The sequence below is a fragment of the Ascaphus truei genome, chromosome 5, assembly GCF_040206685.1.
Source record: "Ascaphus truei isolate aAscTru1 chromosome 5, aAscTru1.hap1, whole genome shotgun sequence".
Lineage (NCBI taxonomy): Eukaryota > Metazoa > Chordata > Amphibia > Anura > Ascaphidae > Ascaphus > Ascaphus truei.
Window position 1 is genome coordinate 102,751,862 of NC_134487.1, and position 18,102 is coordinate 102,769,963.

An 18,102-nucleotide genomic window follows, 5' to 3' on the forward strand; every position below is an offset into this window, starting at 1 on the left:
TTGTAGATTCTTTTGCAGATTGTAGCAGTTGCACAATCTTAGGTCTGGTCAGTTGGGGTTTTTTTATTTTATTTTTTTCCCTGCTGTTTACCATTACATTACAAATGGTATTGAATATTTTCTGCAATAGTAGCAATTTATTCAATACTAAAACCCATAGAACATCAAAGGTGTTTTTATTTTGTCCAAATTTATTGGCTTTAAATAACAAAATGTACTTACGGAATGGTGCATCTCCTTAATGCACTGCTCAAATTACAGATCTGTCATGTCAGGTTTTTAGGATATCCCAGCTTCAGCACAGGTTTCTGTCTCCCACTGAGCCTCTGTTTCAGCCACCTTTGCTGAAGCTGTGATATTCTGAAAAACTGACATGTTGGAGGGGCATGAGGACGAGTTGAGCAGCCCTGTGCTACAGTATAACTCCCAGTGTCACAAGATACTTTACTGCACTCTCCCTCGCTCCATCCGTATCTCTCTGCCTCCTACCACCTCTTGGCATTGGCTTTGATCATGCTGTGTCTTTTTTTTGTGGTCTGTCCTCTGGAGAACATCCCCGGGTCATGCCCTGCTGCCTAGTCGAGGGTTAAACCTACTTTCTTAAATATTTGAAGCCCATGGGTTGTTGTTTTTGTTTTTCTTAGCTAGGGTGCAGGCGGCCTTCAAACTTTTCATATTTCCCACATTACCCAAAGCAGACTAAACAAAACCAGTGTGAAATCTCACGGCTTGATGCTGCTATGGTTGTATTTTTCAGCTGTCATCCATTCATTTGTGCTTGTGTTTATTCTCTGGATTTACAGCTCTTTTTTTCTGTCTTTTTTTTTTTTTTTTTAGGGTGGGGATGGAGGGGGGTTTAAAACCTTTTGTACAAGGATTTCAGTAAGCAGTGGTCGATGATTAAAGGCCAGTGTGTTGGGTTCCCCTCCCCCCCCCTTTTCTTTACCATGCCGCTCTTGTGCATTAGTGTCACACATGGTAGCATTTAGGAGCCCCTTCACAGCTGAAGTGTTTCAAACACTAATGAATGGAAGTTTGGTCATATAATGCAGACAAACTTTAAGGCATGCTTTGCTGAATGGCGCACTGTAGTGGCCTGGGAAAGGAAGAGGGTTATAAATTCTGTCAGTTAGCCACCCAGACAAAATGAAGCCATGTGGAAAATTAAATCTATTAAAGAAGCAATCCAAGCAGCTTCAAAAAAAAAAACTTTTTGTTGCTGTAACATATGCAGCCTTTGATTTACCTGTATTGCAAACTAATTACCTAAAGCGGCAGATCGATTAATTCTCCTGTGATCGATCAGCACAATCCTGCTTCACAGGGTTCACTAAATGGCTGCATTTCAGTTTCAAGTCAGTCTACAGCAACTCGGCAGCTGCAATGTATTTTTTTATTACTACGGTAACATTATTGTTACAGCTTGCAACTGAAACTGCTGGGAATATTGGCAACAAACTATCACAACCAGGAACGTGTTACAAAGATCTTGCACTGCTGAGAAAGTGTTTAAAACATATATAAAAATCAAAGGATTATCAGTACATTAAAACTCATTAAAATGACCATTATGAGTTGAATTAAAAAAAATGGTAATAGGGATTATCTAATACTACAGAGCTGATTTATTAAAGATAGAAAGAAAACACATCGGATAAAGCTCCTTTAAAGTATGAAGCCTTATTAGCCGTTTTAGCTGGTCCTTTTTAAGGCGTCTCCGTTTTCTGCAGAGGTAAATGTTTACCTGTCCTTCCCTAGATCGTGTTTTGTTGTTCTACGTGCTGTGTGATGGGCAACATTTGATTTTAAGAAAAAAATAAACTGCTTGCTGGCAGCGCTTTCATCATAAAGTTTTATTGTCTCCGCATTATCACTGAAGGTCCTGTCAGCTTCTGCACATTCATTCAAATAAGCAGCTCCGAGGAACACATGGGGGCCGCCACCTGATCTGCTAAAGACCTTTTACAGTCCCCAAGGCAAACGAGTATAGTATGTGGATGGCGAGTGTCATTTAGATACTTTGGTAACATTACTATCTCCATTGCTACAGGCTTTTCATCTTTACATCTTTTCACTGTTTTTTTTTTTTTTTTCTCAATATAAAGTCTGAGTCGTTATCCTGTGTATTGTTATAATAATGCTTCACCACCTGTATACTGAGGAAGGAAGGCTGGGAGAAAATAAAGCGGGGAGGGAAGGGGTTCTCTACTAGAGTTAATTATTAGTAACATAATGAAATCGGAACAGGATATAAACGATATAACTCTTGCTGTAGTTGTGACTGTAGAGGCTAGTTTTCATGCCAGCAGTACACATATATACTAGGTTTCCTTTTCTTGTTTCCTGTTTTGGTGCAAGGCAAGTGTGTTCATTGTTGTCTAGCTGACTGATCTACTCAGATAAAACACATGTATGATGGACTACAACCAGCATCTTAACCCTTTTGCTGCTGCATTGCTGGTATTTCTGGAAACAATTTAAATCAACATAAAATACTATCAATTGCAAGTGCTTATTTTTATTTTTTGCTGTAAAGAACAGCACCTTGCACGTTTGAATATTAGTATTTTTATGGCCTTGTATGATTGTTGTAAAATAATGTGAAATGTCAGCCAATTATATGCATAACAATACTGTACATCAAAGCAACATTTAATCTGTACAGATGTATCCAACGGTATTGAAACCACTGTCGCGCTCCCGCAGGTGAAATAGCACGATAACCACGCACCCTTCTCTTGCGCAAGTCAAAACTATGGCCTCTTCTCCCGCCGGTGCATAACCAGTAAAATCAACAGGTTTCTACCACCCCCTAAAAAAAAAAAAGCGGCGTACTGATTGTTATATAGACCAAGGGAAGATGCGCTCACGGTACGTATCATAGATACCACAGGTGCTCAGCAATAGCCATCCTCCGTGGTCAGAGCCGCCAGTAACACGCAGAATAAAGAAGTAGTGGCACTCCGGTGGTCTTCAAATAGTAGAAATGTTTAATAATACAGTCCACTGGCAAACCTTTATCAAGTGCCCCGGAGTTCCACTGCTTCTTTTTTTTGCGTACTTATTGATTTTTACATTTTTTATATTTTTTATTTTTTTTGTCTTCACATATTCGTGCAATATGTCGACAATAAATTGTAATTCTTCATGAAATGTCAATGCGCTAGTAACTGAGCTAAATGAAAATAAATAAGTGTATATATAGATATAGGTATACACAAATGATCCCTAGAGATCAGAAAGATCCTCCTAAATGATCTCTAGGGATCATTTGTGTATACGCATATTCTCTCCTCCTCTGCACCTTAGTGGATTAACATTAACACTTAAACATTTAATCCTTTTAGACATTGAGGTGAGCGAACTGATTTCTCTCTCCCCTTTTTTATATAGATATAGCCAATAAAGAATATCACTTGTGAGCACATTCACATGTCTTAGACAGGTCTGCAACCCTGCCTTTCACCATTATCACCTAGCATACAGTGCTTCCTCTGCAGCAAGGGATTCTGGGAAATAACATGCAAATGAGCACGTGTCACATTTTGCCTGAAATCCATTTTTACATGGAACCATAAGCAAATGCTCTGCTGTTCACACAGCTTTTAAGCACAGCATGGGATTAGATGCAAAGCCAGTCAAACCACTCACAGACAGCTGTTTCGACCTTGTGGGTCTCATCAGTGTGAGGTTGGTTGGACTGGCTTTGCCATTTTCAATAAAGTACTATATTGGTGAACCCCGCTTCAGCTAAATGTTAAGTAAATGTATGGGGGTACAGTGCTGATGGGTGACATAATAAGTTAACATAGAGAAAAGAACCCACTTAAAGCACTCAATGACCCCTATGAAGTGTAATGATAATATTAAAAATAATCTTTAATGCTAAACTAATTAAAATAATGGGTGTTAAAATACATCAAATGACACACATATATGTTAACCCTAAGATGAGTATATATGACACTCCGGGTTAATGTAATAGAGGGACAGTTTGAGGTGAATTAGATCAAACGTGTCCAGAGAACTGATATGCAGTATTCCCTAATAGTGGTAGTTGGGTATGAGCAAAGGTGGGGGGGGGGGGCTGCAAAAACACCTGTCTAGGTAAAAAACAGGTCTCAAGGTGATAGTAGTGAAATGTGAGACTGGTCAAAACATAGCTATATACAGGCACAAAATAAATGCACACCAATCAGTTTTGCCATTTTCAAGGCTGCATAGGTTTACCATACACATTTTAAGTTATGGTGGGTCTAAGACATGTGAATGTGCTCACAAGTGATATTCTTTATTGGCTATATGCTAACTGGAGGTTTTTTGGAAAGCTGTGTCCTGGAGAGGACGTGCAGGCAATGCTCAGCTTGTGTAAGTGAAGCAAAAGAACACGACTGTGGCTGGATCACGATATTAGTACAAATAATTTATTTTATTGGATCTTGCAAACAACTGTTCACATAGCGCTGTGAGAGGTGTTACTCTGACGCGTTTCGGGCTTCCTGCCCTTTGTCAAAGAGTTGTCAAAAGTGTAAGTGTTGTCTAGTGTTGTCAAAACACTCTCTGACAAAGGGCAGGAAGCCCGAAACGCGTCAGAGTAATACCTCTCGCAGCACTATGTGAATAGTTGTTTGCAAGATCCAATAAAATAAATTATTTGTACTAATATCGTGATCCAGCCACCGTTGTGTTCTTTTGCTTCACTTCCACAAGCTGTGCACTGCCTGCACGTCCTCTCCAGGACACAGCGTTCCAGAATCTATGGTGCAGTAGCACACAGACTACAGGACTACACTGCTAAGTGTGACTACTTTCATTTGTTGACTGTTATCTTCAGCGCTTTATAGCCTACATAGTCTAGCTCCAGGGGAGTGATTTTATACATGAAGCCTTAAGCTGGGGTCCGCCGGTCCATTCACTCTGGATAGCTAGGTCAGCCCATCTGTTTGCCTTCCACTCTTTTCCTCCCCTTGATTGGAGTGTTATGTGACTAGATCTGCAAGCAAGCCTTTATTTGCAAAATACCTGTTGTCAACGTGGATTTAAAGTTATATTTGGATACATGATATGGTACATGATGTTGTATGCCCATTTCTGAGCACGGATACAGAGCTGTGCTCTATTTTTTCTGTGAAGGTTTTTTTGCCCTTTTCACCCACCTTAACTTAAAGTGTGTGCGTGCGTGCGTGCGTGCGTGCGTGCGTGCGCACACATATATATGCACAGAAACATAATCCCTGGTGGGAAAAATACTATTGATTTTATTGGTTGCTTTAAACAACATTCCCTGCCACAGGGGCCAGCAACACATTTGGCTGCTGCCCCTCTGACAGCAAATGAACATTTTAGAATTATGAAATAAAAAATAGATAGAGTCACTCCACTGGTCTTCCAAAGATTATAAAATGTATTGCACAAGCATCACCATTTCATTGCGCTTGCGAACCTTTGTCATGCGGACCGAACCATCGATGTTTGTGCAATAAATGTTATAATCTTTGGCAGACCAGCGGAGTGCATCTATCTATTTTTGATCTACCTGTGGCTCCGCGTCCAGCGGGACCATTGTTGCTGTGCACCCGTGGCAATTTGTTGCCGGGTATCGGGAGTGCACCTATCTTTGGACTATCATTTGGTGTTTTGAGACACAAAAGTTGACCTTAATGCCTCATTGTGTTTTCTTTTAGGAAGAAACTGAAGAGACCTCATCACAAGAATCTGAAGAGGAAGACTAGAAGACCATCAAACACAATTTCTACCTCATCCATCAGTTGGGCCTTTAGAAGGGAGAAGACACTGCCTTGACCACTTACTTTCTATTACCACAGTCTTTCCACTTTTTTTTGCCTTGGGGATGGTGAAAGAAAATCACACAACTTTTCTAAGGACTTTGCTGATCACTTTCATTGTAGTCCCTGGACAGTCCCAGGTTTAGTGAAAAAAACAACTGCAGGGGACGCAGATTAATAATTACTTTTTAAATACTGTTTTTGTTCTTTCTTAACCTACTAACCGTTAATGCTGCTACGAATGGGTGTGGGTCGAAGATTATTATTTTTTTGTAATCGGGTTTAGTCACTCACTGCACTGCATACAGGCAAGGTAACCTGCAACATATGGTATAATAATTATAATGGGCATTCAAATGGGAAAGGCTTGGTGTGCAACACTGTGTAGGCCTTAAATAAAACCACACCAACCCACTCATTAACTTGGCAAACTCCCTGTTCAGAACACCAAAGATGAGGGATATATACTACAGTATTCTTTTTGGAAGCTTCTTGTAGACTTTTTTACTTTGTTTATTATTTGCTTGGTCAGGAACTGAACTAACTTGGGTTTATAGATCACCTAATTCTGCTATTTAATTTAAAAAAAAAAAGAAACTGAACGGACCCCATCTAAGTAGCTTCCCAAGAGTAGATCGACCAGACAATCTGCTGCAGTATTTACTTAGACAGCAATAAAAACATTGGTCAAAGTAATGACTAAAACTCTCTTTGAACACGGTCTGTGGTTAGACCTGTTATTTTGTTAAACAAATGACTATTCAGTGTTACACACTTGTATAAAGTAGATTACCTCCTACAGATCTGCAACGTTGGAAAGGCAAATCTGAGGTGCTTTGAAATCTCAGTCAGGAAGTTCAAGGCTCAAATAGCAGTATTTGTCCTAAAGAAGTGTAGATTTGCTGTGTTACCTTTTTAGGAGTACTTCATGGATGAAATTCTGGTGTGCAGAAACCTCACAGGTTTCTTCTTGAAGTGTACAACTCCCATATTGGTTCAATAAAAGGTATCGCAGCCAACAACGCATCTACAAAATCAGATGAAAACTCAAAATGTATTCCATGCTTCTATAACCAACGCTGCTTTTCACTGCAGGCTCGGCCTATGCTGCAGTGTTACTTGGTTCTGGCCTCCTCATTCTGGAATTTATGCTCATGTTTTTTACATTGGGAAAGACAGAGGGGTTGGAAATACCAAAATGTTCTGGTGTGATGCCAAGAAGTTGGCTGACCGGTATGGTTTTTGTGGTTGCAGGCTTGAATATGCTTGGACAATACCTAAGGGAATGGACAACATGCAGTCCACTGCAATCATGTAAATTACCATGTACCGCAAAGTTACGTGAGCTTGACCTTTACATTACAAAATGTCATCTTATTGATATGGGACATTTGGGTCAATCTAGCCCAAATGATTTACATTAGAAATCAAGATGCACCCGTGGGCTTTTTGTGTGTGTGCGTATATATGTATATAAATATACACAGACATTTAGCAAATGGAAATATTACTGTGTGCTTATTTGCATGTCGTAGGCTACGGCCCTGCTGCCTGTGCTGCACGCGCAACTGCCGGGCTGGCGGCACGTGTAGCCGAGTTCCCCGGTCTGCAGTGTGCTGCAGGGGGAAAATATGGGGGGCGTGACTGTGGTGCTGATATGACGTCACCCGGCAGGTTCGCCCTCATTGGTTGAACCGCCGGGGGGCGTGGCCTAGTGCTCCGTTGCTGGTTGTCACAATTTTCGTGCCTGCCTGAAAAACGCGCGGCGGCCACCCCTCGCAGCAGGCCCGGTCCCATTGAGGGGTGGTTCTTGTCCCTGCAGCGCCCGCCATATCGTGCGCTGCAGCAGCCAGTGGGGACCAAGCCTTAGACAGGTCTGTCTGCAACCCTGCCTTTCACCATTATCGCCCAGCATACAGTGCTTCCACTGCAGCAAGGGCTTCTGGGAAATGACATGCAAATGAGCACACATCCAAGCTTCAAATTGCAAAGCCAGTATATGCAGCCTCACACTGATGAGACCCAAAAGGTTGAAACAGCTGTCTGTGAGTAGGTTTACTGGCTAAGCATCTTAACCCAGGCTGTGCTAAAAAGCTGTGCAATGCAGCAAGCATAAGCTTGTCAAAATGGATTTGAAGCAAAAGGTGGCACTGTGTGTGCTCATTTGCATGTCATTTCCCAGAATCCCGTGCTGCAGTGGAAGCACTGTATGCTGGGCGATAATGGTGAAAGGCAGGGTTGCAGACCTGTCCAAGACATGCAAATGAGCATACAGTAATATTTCCCTTTGTTATATGCTTTGCTGTGGAGTTTTTTTGTCACTTTTTTTTGCCCACCATAACTTAACTAATGTGTCACAGACATTAAGGAAGGTATTCAAAATTAAATATTTACAAGAAAGGGGTGTAAAGATAAGCAATGTTGGTGATGTGATGTAATGTATTAAATTTCAAATAGTCACACTGGGTTCTTGTTTAATGGCACAAAGCAGCTCCTTATCTTTTCCTATCCATCCAATGGTGGTTGAATTGTGAGGGTAAAGTCAGGGTATCAGAGTCATCCTGCTTTACAACTCATTTTATATGGCTCTTAAAATGTACTGTATGTACAGATGTTCAACAATTCAGGGCTGCATTTAAAACCCGGTGTAGCCTATCACACTTACCAGCACTTTCAGCAATAGACATGTTCTTATCTCCCCACTTTTCAAGACTACCTCTGATTTCCTCAAGTATCTGCAGCCTAATAAATGCTGCTGTAACCATTACATTGCAGAAAATTATAATAGGGCAGTTAATTACCAATACTTACCTTTCTCTGTTATCTACTTAAACACCTAATCACAATTATGGAAACAATATGTATGTTTTCGCATGAGAATTGTTTGTTTGTTTTGTTTTTTTAACTTTGTACTTTGCTAGATTTCTGTATAATGTACTGTTAACTTGAATATATTTTTGTACTGAATTCGTCTAGGTTTGTAAGGATAATTCTTCTATGACACTACACAACATAGAACCTTTTTTAGCTATAATGTTTAAATATTGCTGTCCATATTTGTACCTCGAATTTGTGTTAAGAAATGGACTAATTCGTTGGCAAAGACCTACAGTACCTCCAGACTTTAAATGGAATGAACGTTTAACATTCAAAATATGTTTTGAAATATTCAAAACATCAGGACTGCAACTAATCCCTAATCAAAGTATTTTTTTAGGACAACAACATACATTATGAAAAAAAACACAGGACCATATTTGCTAAGCAGTGCTATGCCATAAGACACCATTTGGCACTGGAAGGTGTATTATGATCGCTCCACTTGGTAAACATGGACCATCATGCATACTATTAAGAACCGTGAAAGAAACTTGAAACGTTGTAGGCTTGAAGATCCAAGCTTGGCTTTTGCATGATGCAATCATACGTATGCGTTGAAATGTGTGGATTGTAAGGAGATGCCTAATAAGTATTTCATGTATTTTACACAAATGTGATTTCTATATTGAGTTTCAACCGGATTTATTTTAAATGCTTCTTAAGTAGAGTTGTTTCGTTTGTTTTGGGGTTTTTTAGCCAGTATTTACATGTTTTAACAATGCATTAATAACTTGGCCAGGGGTAGTTCCTCAGGAAGGCTTGTCACTGTTTTTTTTTAATACGGAGTCAAACGCAACTAATGATAAGGGATCAAATTTATCAAGCTGTGAAAGTGGTTTCAACTCAACTTTTTGTATTGTTTTGCAGCTGCATAATGGCTCTTGGAGAAAAAAAACTGCATCTTGCAGAGTAGCTTTTTTTTTTTTTTTTTTAATCACCATTTTGCTACTAGATGGGTCTGCAATAAATGTCTTTTTTTACCGCAAAAGAGGTTAAGCTGAAATAAGCACGGTCATAAATTTCCATTCAGTTACAAATGCTGATTCAGGAAGACAAACCCTCTTTTTGGCTTCTCCGGAAATTAAATACATCTTCATTGGGGATAAACCGCTTGATGAATTCTAACCCAAAAACTTATTTTAGGCAACAACACCTCACAAGGTTGCATGGTCCCCCTCACCATTTAAACAGTGAAAGGTGTAAAGGTGACCGCCATTATGTAACAAATGTAACTGCTATGCCGAAGTCTGAACTGAGCTAATGTATGCATTGTTGTAACCTTCACTGTTGACATTACACCAAGCCTGCCAACTCAATCCAGGTCAACAGTGGTTTCATGATTTGGTTCTAGTTTAGTATTCCCAGTTGCTGGCTTTTTAGCAAGTTTAATATAATTTTAGCGCAAGATATGAAAAAGACCGACCTGGCTCATTCACACTATTGACCTGGAGCCAGCTGGCAGGTTGACATGTGTAGTGTAGAACAGGGTAAATCTGCATGTTAGTCAGACATTGAGCCCTGAGGAATTCACAGCTCTGATCAACGTAATCATGTTTATTTTCTATATGTTATAGTACAATCAGAAATGCACATTACTACCTCTTAGGGTTTACTATACCTCATATGTTTTTTATTTTATTTTTTCAAACTGAACAAAAGCAGCTCATGGCCACTCAAACAGAAGGAACGTTATAAATTTTTTTATATATAGTTTATTTTTTGGGAGATAAATTTTATAAGACTGTTCTTTGCTGTTATTGGTCACTGCTAGATAAGACTGGACATTGTACTCTTCTGCCGTTTCTGTAACATAAGCATATCTGCAGGGTGGAAAGTATCAAAAAGCTTAACCGCAACTTGCTTTTCTTCCTGTCCTTGGAGTGTCTTCTAACTGTGTTGCCTTGCTCCTTGCATAGACTGTCTGATTGTACTTTTAATTACTTGCTTGAACATATTTCTTAAATGGATTATCACAGTCTGTTCGGCACAATAAACATATTAGCCTCCGTGATCTTCGTTTTGTCCTTTTTGGCTTTGTGAGCAAATAAATCCTGCAATTTGTGAGCCAGAACAAAATTATAGCACATAACACTTTTTTATTTAAAAGGGATGATTAGTTGGTAAAACACATCATGTTGGACATAGATATGCCACGGGTTTCAAAAGTGCCTGAATTTAAAACATGACATGCCTCTTTGCTACATGATAATATTTATATTGTTCCTTTGTATATAAAACAAAAATGCAAATATAAAGTTTTTAAAGTTCAGAATACCATTATTAGCAAAGGCTTTTCCCAGCTGTGTTTTTTTTTTTTTTTTGGTGCCTGAGGCACAAGGAGATAAAGTTGGCCAAGGTCACAAGCAGCCGACAGCGGAAATTGAACCAGGTTCAAACTCAAAGCCAGTCAGTGTCTTTACTCGCTGAGAAACTCCTTCTCCCCTACACTTGACACACCTTTTGCTACACTGGTTCAGAACAGCAGTGTTGCTTTAGCACCACTTGTTAATAGAGTGTCGGTGGCTGTAAAATAAAATAATTTAGTCACATGTAGTCCCTCATTTAACTTAATACTTTTTCACATGCTGTACAGAAAATTGCAAGTAATGGTTACGTCCCCAATTATCTGGGCTACACTATAACATATAGTACATTTTACAAACTAGACTATCGTAGTTCAATGAATAGCCACTTTAATGTTTGACTAATAACTGCTTCATACTTACTTTGGAAACAAGGAACAGAGCAAACGAAAACATTTACTCTTTACCTGGGCTTTTGAGGACGAACAAACCATTTTATCACCGAAATACACTTGCTAAATGTTGTTTTAAAAAAAAAAATCCAAAGATTTTGGGTGGTAATTAGCTTTTGGGTGGCATTTAGCTTTTTTTTTTTTTTAACCTAATAAACCAGTCACAGTCCTTAATTTACTGTTGTCCTAGGAGGGGTTGAGCCTTTTAATATTATTGAATACCAAAGTCTCTTTGCTGTACAGAGTTGATCCAAATGGGATCGAAAGAATCCCCAGTTGCTGCACTCAATGCCTGTAAGTGAAAGTATCGGACAACAATGGTCGATTTAGTAGGATCTTTCTTTAATCTCACGTATGATGAGGTGTCGTTCAAGAGTCTCAGTGCCTCTCCTTCATAATCTTTCCGATCCTGTAACACGACACCTCCCCCTTTATCTGCCTGTCTGATAATCAAATTATCATTTTCTTTCAGGAATTTTAATGCTAATATTTCACTTTTACTAAGGTTATGTTTTATATCACCAGTTTTGCTACCACTGGTCAGAGAATTAAATTCGTTGTTAACCATATTAAAAAAGGTCTCTAAATGATGACCTTTTGAGTGCGCAGGATAAAATCTAGACTTTCCTCTAAATTCAGTATGTCTACATTTCAAATCATTATCCATATTTTCAATTGGAGAGGGTGTATTAGTGGGAGAGACCTCTACTATCTCCTCCTCCTTGTTACCTTCAAGGTCAGTTTTAATAAAGTGTCTCTTCAAAGTAAGGTTGCGTGTAAATTTGTGTAAATCTGTATACAGTTGAAATGAACTTGGACCACAAGTACGGGAAAGGGTAAGACCTCTATTCAAAACCTTTTTTTGGTCATTTGTCAAAATGACCTTGGACAGATTAAAAATCCCTCTAGGGGGTGATAATTTCAGTCCCTCTCGCAATCTCTTATCTTTAAATCTGGCCCCCCCTCTTGTTCCTCTTCTGGTAAAGTTCTTTTCTTTTTCTCCAGTGAGGTTTTTTGGGGGGGTCCCTGATTTTCTTCCTTCTTTTTCAGATCTAAATGTCGATGTTTGACCGAGTCTAAAAAACAGGACGGAGATGATTGGGCAGATGACCTATACCTGGGACTAGGTCTACTCACCCCTTGATTCATGTTTTGGTCATGTCGCTCGTATTCCCTTTGCCCATATCTAAAATTTGGGATATAGTTCCTTCCCTTATAGTTAGGGTTCCTAAAATACCCTTCTTGCCTCTGAGGGGGTGGATAACTCATGTATTGTTGAGGACCTCTCCTATCATCATACATTTGATTATCCCAACCCCTTTCATTTGGATTTGTATAAGGTTTAAAATGTCTAGGCTGATCATTAGTTCTATTTATTGATTGGGAGGATTCCCTCTTACCTCCTCCCAGAGGATTTCCTTTTGCACTTCGACCCCTCTCGGGGTCTTTTGCCCAATTCCTCTGTCTATTGTTATCATAATCAGCCTTATCTCTAAAAAACTTTTCATGCTTCTTCTTTAGAATTTCCTCCTCCGCATGTTCAAGTTTCATGCGGAGGTCATGTTCCATCTCTGAACAATCAAATTCAATGACTAGAGGTTAAAGTAACTTGACCACATCTGCCACCTCTTTATCAATTATTTTTAAAGTTTTTGTCCTCTCATATACAATTAATTTCATGAGAGCCATTGAACAATCGTCAAGGATTCTGTTCCATTCTTTCATGAAATGTTGCTCATCCTTACCGAAAGTAGAAGATTTGCGAAACCGCAGGCCCCTAGGTACTCTGTTGCAATCTATATATTTTTGTATAGTCCTTTTTTCAAGGTGAATTTTACTTTCGGTAAGGAGTAATTGCTCTAGAACTTTAAAATGTTTTTCAATTGACCCCTTAGTATCCCAATTTTCAGGGACCAAAACAGGTTCCTCTGAGAATAATGAATCAAAATTTTCATCACGTTTTTGTCTACAATTCACCAAACTCCAGACCATAATTATGGAAGGGTGGGTAAGTCGTGTGGAAAATTAATGTGCAACACAGAAAGAGCAGATAAGTGACAAAAAGTGAAAAGAAAGTGCGCAGTGATATTAAAGTATATATTACGTGACCTAGTTATCAGATTGGAGCGTCTGCAGCTGTGGTAACGGGGATGGCTCAGAGCACCTCCTAGAACGTCAGAGAAAAACACAAAAAACACAGCGCACAACGCTCATAGTGCATTAAAGATATATTAAACCAACAAAATAATAAGGTAATTATTGTGCGTACATCAATATAATTCAATCAAGCATTTAGGGTAAGTTACCCATCCACCAACAGTGCGACCTGGATCAGATGTCATCAACAGGGATCATGCACCACACCGTGGACCGGATCTGTTGTCATCTACAGGAACTGGAACAGGTGAGTAAATCCCAGATATTGAATGGGTAAGAAAGGGAGTCCTTTTAAATGTCCCCGGTGAAAGTGAGCAGTGTCCAGCCACTTGCGGCTCACTAGGGAACGGCCGTGTCCCGCGGTCCTCGCGACGGCTGGTCTCTCTCCTTCTATCCACCGCACTAGCACTTCCGGGTTGTGACGTCAGTGCAGCTCGCGTCGCGTCACAGTTTTTAGCCGATCGGTATAGAAGCGGGGCAGGGGAGAGTCCAATCACACACTATCCAACGCGTTTCGAAACCGTGTAGGTTTCTTCATCGGAATGAAAGAATGGAGAAATAGCTAACCTTAAAATACCCCACGCTAGCAGCCCATTGGTCCGTCACACGGACGTCCCATCCAATGGGATAGCGAGAAGGGGGGGGGGGGAGTATATCCTTACTTAAAAAACTATCAACAACAACTTTATTCATAGATAGCATACAATAATGTAAAGAACAATTCTAAAACAAGAAAAAAGTGTTAATGCATCATGGTATATTAAAGGATTATTATCTAAAAGTATACATATATAGCAATATTAAACAAATGGACATTGTATGGAAAAGAAAAAACCCTTATACAGAACTTTCTAAAGAAGAAGCATGAGCTATCATTGAACAAACATGTATACCAAAATCCAAACCTTGGCAAAGGTGCATGGTTTAAAGGAGCTTTCATATGGAGTCCCAAATGGTTAAAAATTGTTAAAAGTTCTTCCACATATCAAATATATATATATGGATATTCATATTAATAGATACATAAAAAATATGTATATTAAAAATATATATACACACGTATATTTTATTTTAAAAAAATTTAGTATATAAAAAATGGGTTTATATAAAAAATGTTTAATAGGCGGAATAAAATAGACTAGACCAATAAGTTTAATAAAGGGACCAAATATCAATATCCTCGTTTAAACCCCCTGGATGTAACGTGTTCAATTTATGTATCCAGAAGGTCTCTTGTTGGTGCAGTACCCTTGCTGGTAGTTAGCTTAGCTCCTGATGACTGATATATGATATAGTAGATAGAGAGTTAATACTTAAAGATTTGCAAAGCCGGAGACTTCCGGTGACGTCACCGTGAATGGAAGGGTAAAAGGAGGGCTCCCCATAACGCTATAAGAAAAGCACTCCAAACCGATCGATTTCACCCTAAAAAGTGACTAGCAACCTCCCCAAAGTAGCCAGGCATGACAGGGAAGAACCAAAAGAAAGCGCAGAACCCCGTAACCAAGTTCTTCCAGCCAGCACAGCGACAGATGGAGCTGGCATCAGACTCCCAAGATGGCGACGAAGAGCACGAGGACGCCGCGGAGGCGGCTGATATACAGCAGGCAAACCCTGCACAACAGGAGCTCAACCCGGCTTTTTTCGAAGCCCTGCTCAAAATGAGAAAAGGATTTATACAAGACCTCGAGAAGGTTTTAAGGGACATTAGAGCAGACGTCAGCAAGTTGAGTGCACGAGCAGACGAAGTGGAGGCGAAAATCACAACGATTGCAGACTCACACTCCAACTTAGAGGATGAATTGGCAAGAATGGGCCACGAGATTGCCGAGCTAAAAAACACCATCGAAGACCATGAAAACAGAGACCGCAGGCAGAACCTGCGATTCAGGGGAATACCTGAGACGGTCCCCCCAGAATCTCTGCCAACTTACCTCAAGAAGATTTTCTTAAAGCTGGTCCCCGACCTCACGGAACACGAGCTCCTGCTCGACAGGGCACACAGAGCCCTTGGCCCTAAATCGCCAGACCCTAATCGTCCAAGGGATATAATAATGAAGTTCCACACATACACGGCAAAAGAAAAGATCTCTGCAGCTGCGAGAAGGGAAGGCTGCGTCAAAATGGATGACTGCACAATCCAAATATTTAACGACCTTTCCAGATCGACAGTCCTAAAGAGGCAAGGGATGAAGCCTCTCACAGCTCTTCTCAGGGACCGCGGAATCCCCTACCGCTGGGGCTTCCCCTTCAAGCTCATTGTCCCAAGGAACGGGCGGTTCTACACCATCACCGACCCTGAAGACATCAAAGAGTTCCTCAAAGCGATCGGCGTCCCCAACCGGAGAGATGAGGAAAGAGAGAGAAGCCCCCCCAGAACAACGCGAGCAGACCCGGCCGAAACACCGAGAGCATCGGAAAGAATCGCCAGCCAAAAGACCCAGGGAACAGCAAGGCCTGCAACTCAAGAACAAGACGGCTGATCAACACACTCCAGCCAAGCCTCCCCACCACACCGAACTCTCGCCCCACTCAGTCTAACTCCCCAGTGCAAACCTCCCTTAACCAACCACACCATAAGAGCACCAGGAAAATCCCCCCCCCCCCCAGAACCCAGATCCCCGCCCCCCCCCAAATCTTCCTCCACCCCCACCCCCCACCCCCAAGTCTCCCTCCTCCCCCCCCTCCCCTTCCCCTCAACCCCCCATCGCCCTCCCCCCCCTTCCTTCTCCTTACCTCTTCCGTCCCGGGCTGAACCGCTCTGAGCCTCAGCACAAGCCGACAGAAGCCGGATCTACTATCGCTGAGACAGCACCGGGGATCCATCCGCCTACCGGTCCACCTCGGGGAGTGTCGAGGACCGAAGCCATCAACGTCATCAGCTCCGAGGATCGAGCTCCGGGAACGAGATTGCAAGACCCGCACGCGCGAAACGGCGCAGTAACCCCGAGGGAAAACGACCACCTCCTATCTTATCCCCTCACACCTTCCCCCCCCCCCCCCCCATCTCTACATCCCGGAGGAAAGGGAACTCAACACCGAGGCACCCGCACTGACAGGGCCGCTGGCCCCCTGAACTCCACTTGGACAACGGAAACCCCCCCCCCTTCCCTGGCTGCAATCTCCAAAAGACAGGTAGTATAAAAGCAACCCCCCCACTTCCCCCCCCCCACCCCGTCCATCCCTAAGGGCATAGATGATGAACCACCAACCTCCCCCCCCTCTCCTCCCCCCGACACAGCTGGTATCCTAGATTTGCCGAGGACGCTCCGATCGATGGCAAGAACTCTATAAACCCCCCGCGGGGCCGTGAACTGCCACATATAGATGTCTTCTAGTAATGTAATATACAAACCCAAATGCATACATATATGTCTACCCTCATCCCCCCCCCCCCTGAATGAATAGAATACGAAGGTGATCTATTGTCTAATAACGGGCGACAAAGGCCCACAGTTGTTCAGGACATATACAAAAAACAAGAACAGCAAGGGTTAACAACTGTCGCAAACTGTCAAAAAGTTTACCTATAAGTTGTGAACTATACCTATGTCTAGAGAGATAACTCAGCTTCCTCCCCCCCCCCTCCTCCCCCCACCTTCTCCCCCCCTCCCCCCCCCCGGGTCCCCCGACTGGTTATATATAAAGGGAAATGGTTTATTTAAAGTCGCATGGGAATACACACAGCCTGCCAAGATGTACACCAAGATAATGCGTGTTTGGAGTTTCCCTCTGTCAAAAACCTGTCAGCCTAAAAAGGCAACATAAAAAACTGTATACTGATGTGACATGAAAAATAACATTGCATTGGGAAAGATCACTAATCCCCAAGACCCCTCCCTAAACCCACCCACCCCCCCACCCCCTCACCCCCCACCCAGGCTCCCCCGACTGGCAATCTAGAAAAAGAGAAGCAGTCTCCTTAAAATTACCTATGAACTCCCTCAGTTTACCAAGAGAAATAATAAGAGAATGTGCGATTGGAGCTACCCATTGATGTGTCCCTGTCTGTCTAAAAATGTAACATAGCAATCTGTATATTGTGGTACCATGAAAAATGAAGACGTAAAGGGAAAGGTCATTAATTTCCAAGTTCCTCCCACCCCACCCCCCCCTACCCTCCCCGCTTCCCACTCCCCCCCTCCCCCTCCCCCCCCTGAATGAATAGAACACGAAGGTGATCTATTGACTAATAACGGGCGGCAAAGGCCCGCAGTTGTTCATACCTATGTCTAGAGAGATAACTCAGCTTCCTCTCCCCCCTCCTTCCCCCCCCTCCTCCCCGGTTCCCCCGACTGGTTATAAATAAAGGGAAATGGTCTCCTTAAAGTCGCATGTGAATACCCACAATCTGCCAAGATGTACACCAAGATAATGCGTGTTTGGAGTTTCCCTCTGTCGAAAACCTGTCAACCTCAAAATGCAACATAAAATCCCGTTTACTGATGGGACATGAAAAATGATATGGCATAAGGGACAGATCACTAACCCCCAAGATTCCTCCCCTCCCCCCCCCCCCCCCCC

The 18,102-nt window shown here is 41.7% G+C and overlaps 1 protein-coding gene across 2 annotated transcripts in view; it reads left to right on the forward strand.

The window, feature by feature from the left end:
- Positions 1 to 10,677, forward strand: part of HMGA2 (high mobility group AT-hook 2) — a 137,127-nt gene extending 126,450 nt beyond the window's left edge. The window contains exons 5-6 of one of the 2 annotated variants that reach the window (XR_012801694.1): positions 5,685 to 7,660; positions 8,023 to 10,677. Coding sequence is in view for 1 of the 2 variants with exons in the window: in XM_075600361.1 (XP_075456476.1) it covers positions 5,685 to 5,732 (48 nt within the window). In the remaining variant the exon portion in view is untranslated. Of the gene's footprint in view, positions 1 to 5,684 lie in introns of both variants that reach the window. The other variant, XM_075600361.1, reaches the window with a different exon arrangement.
- Positions 10,678 to 18,102: the final 7,425 nt, after the last annotated feature.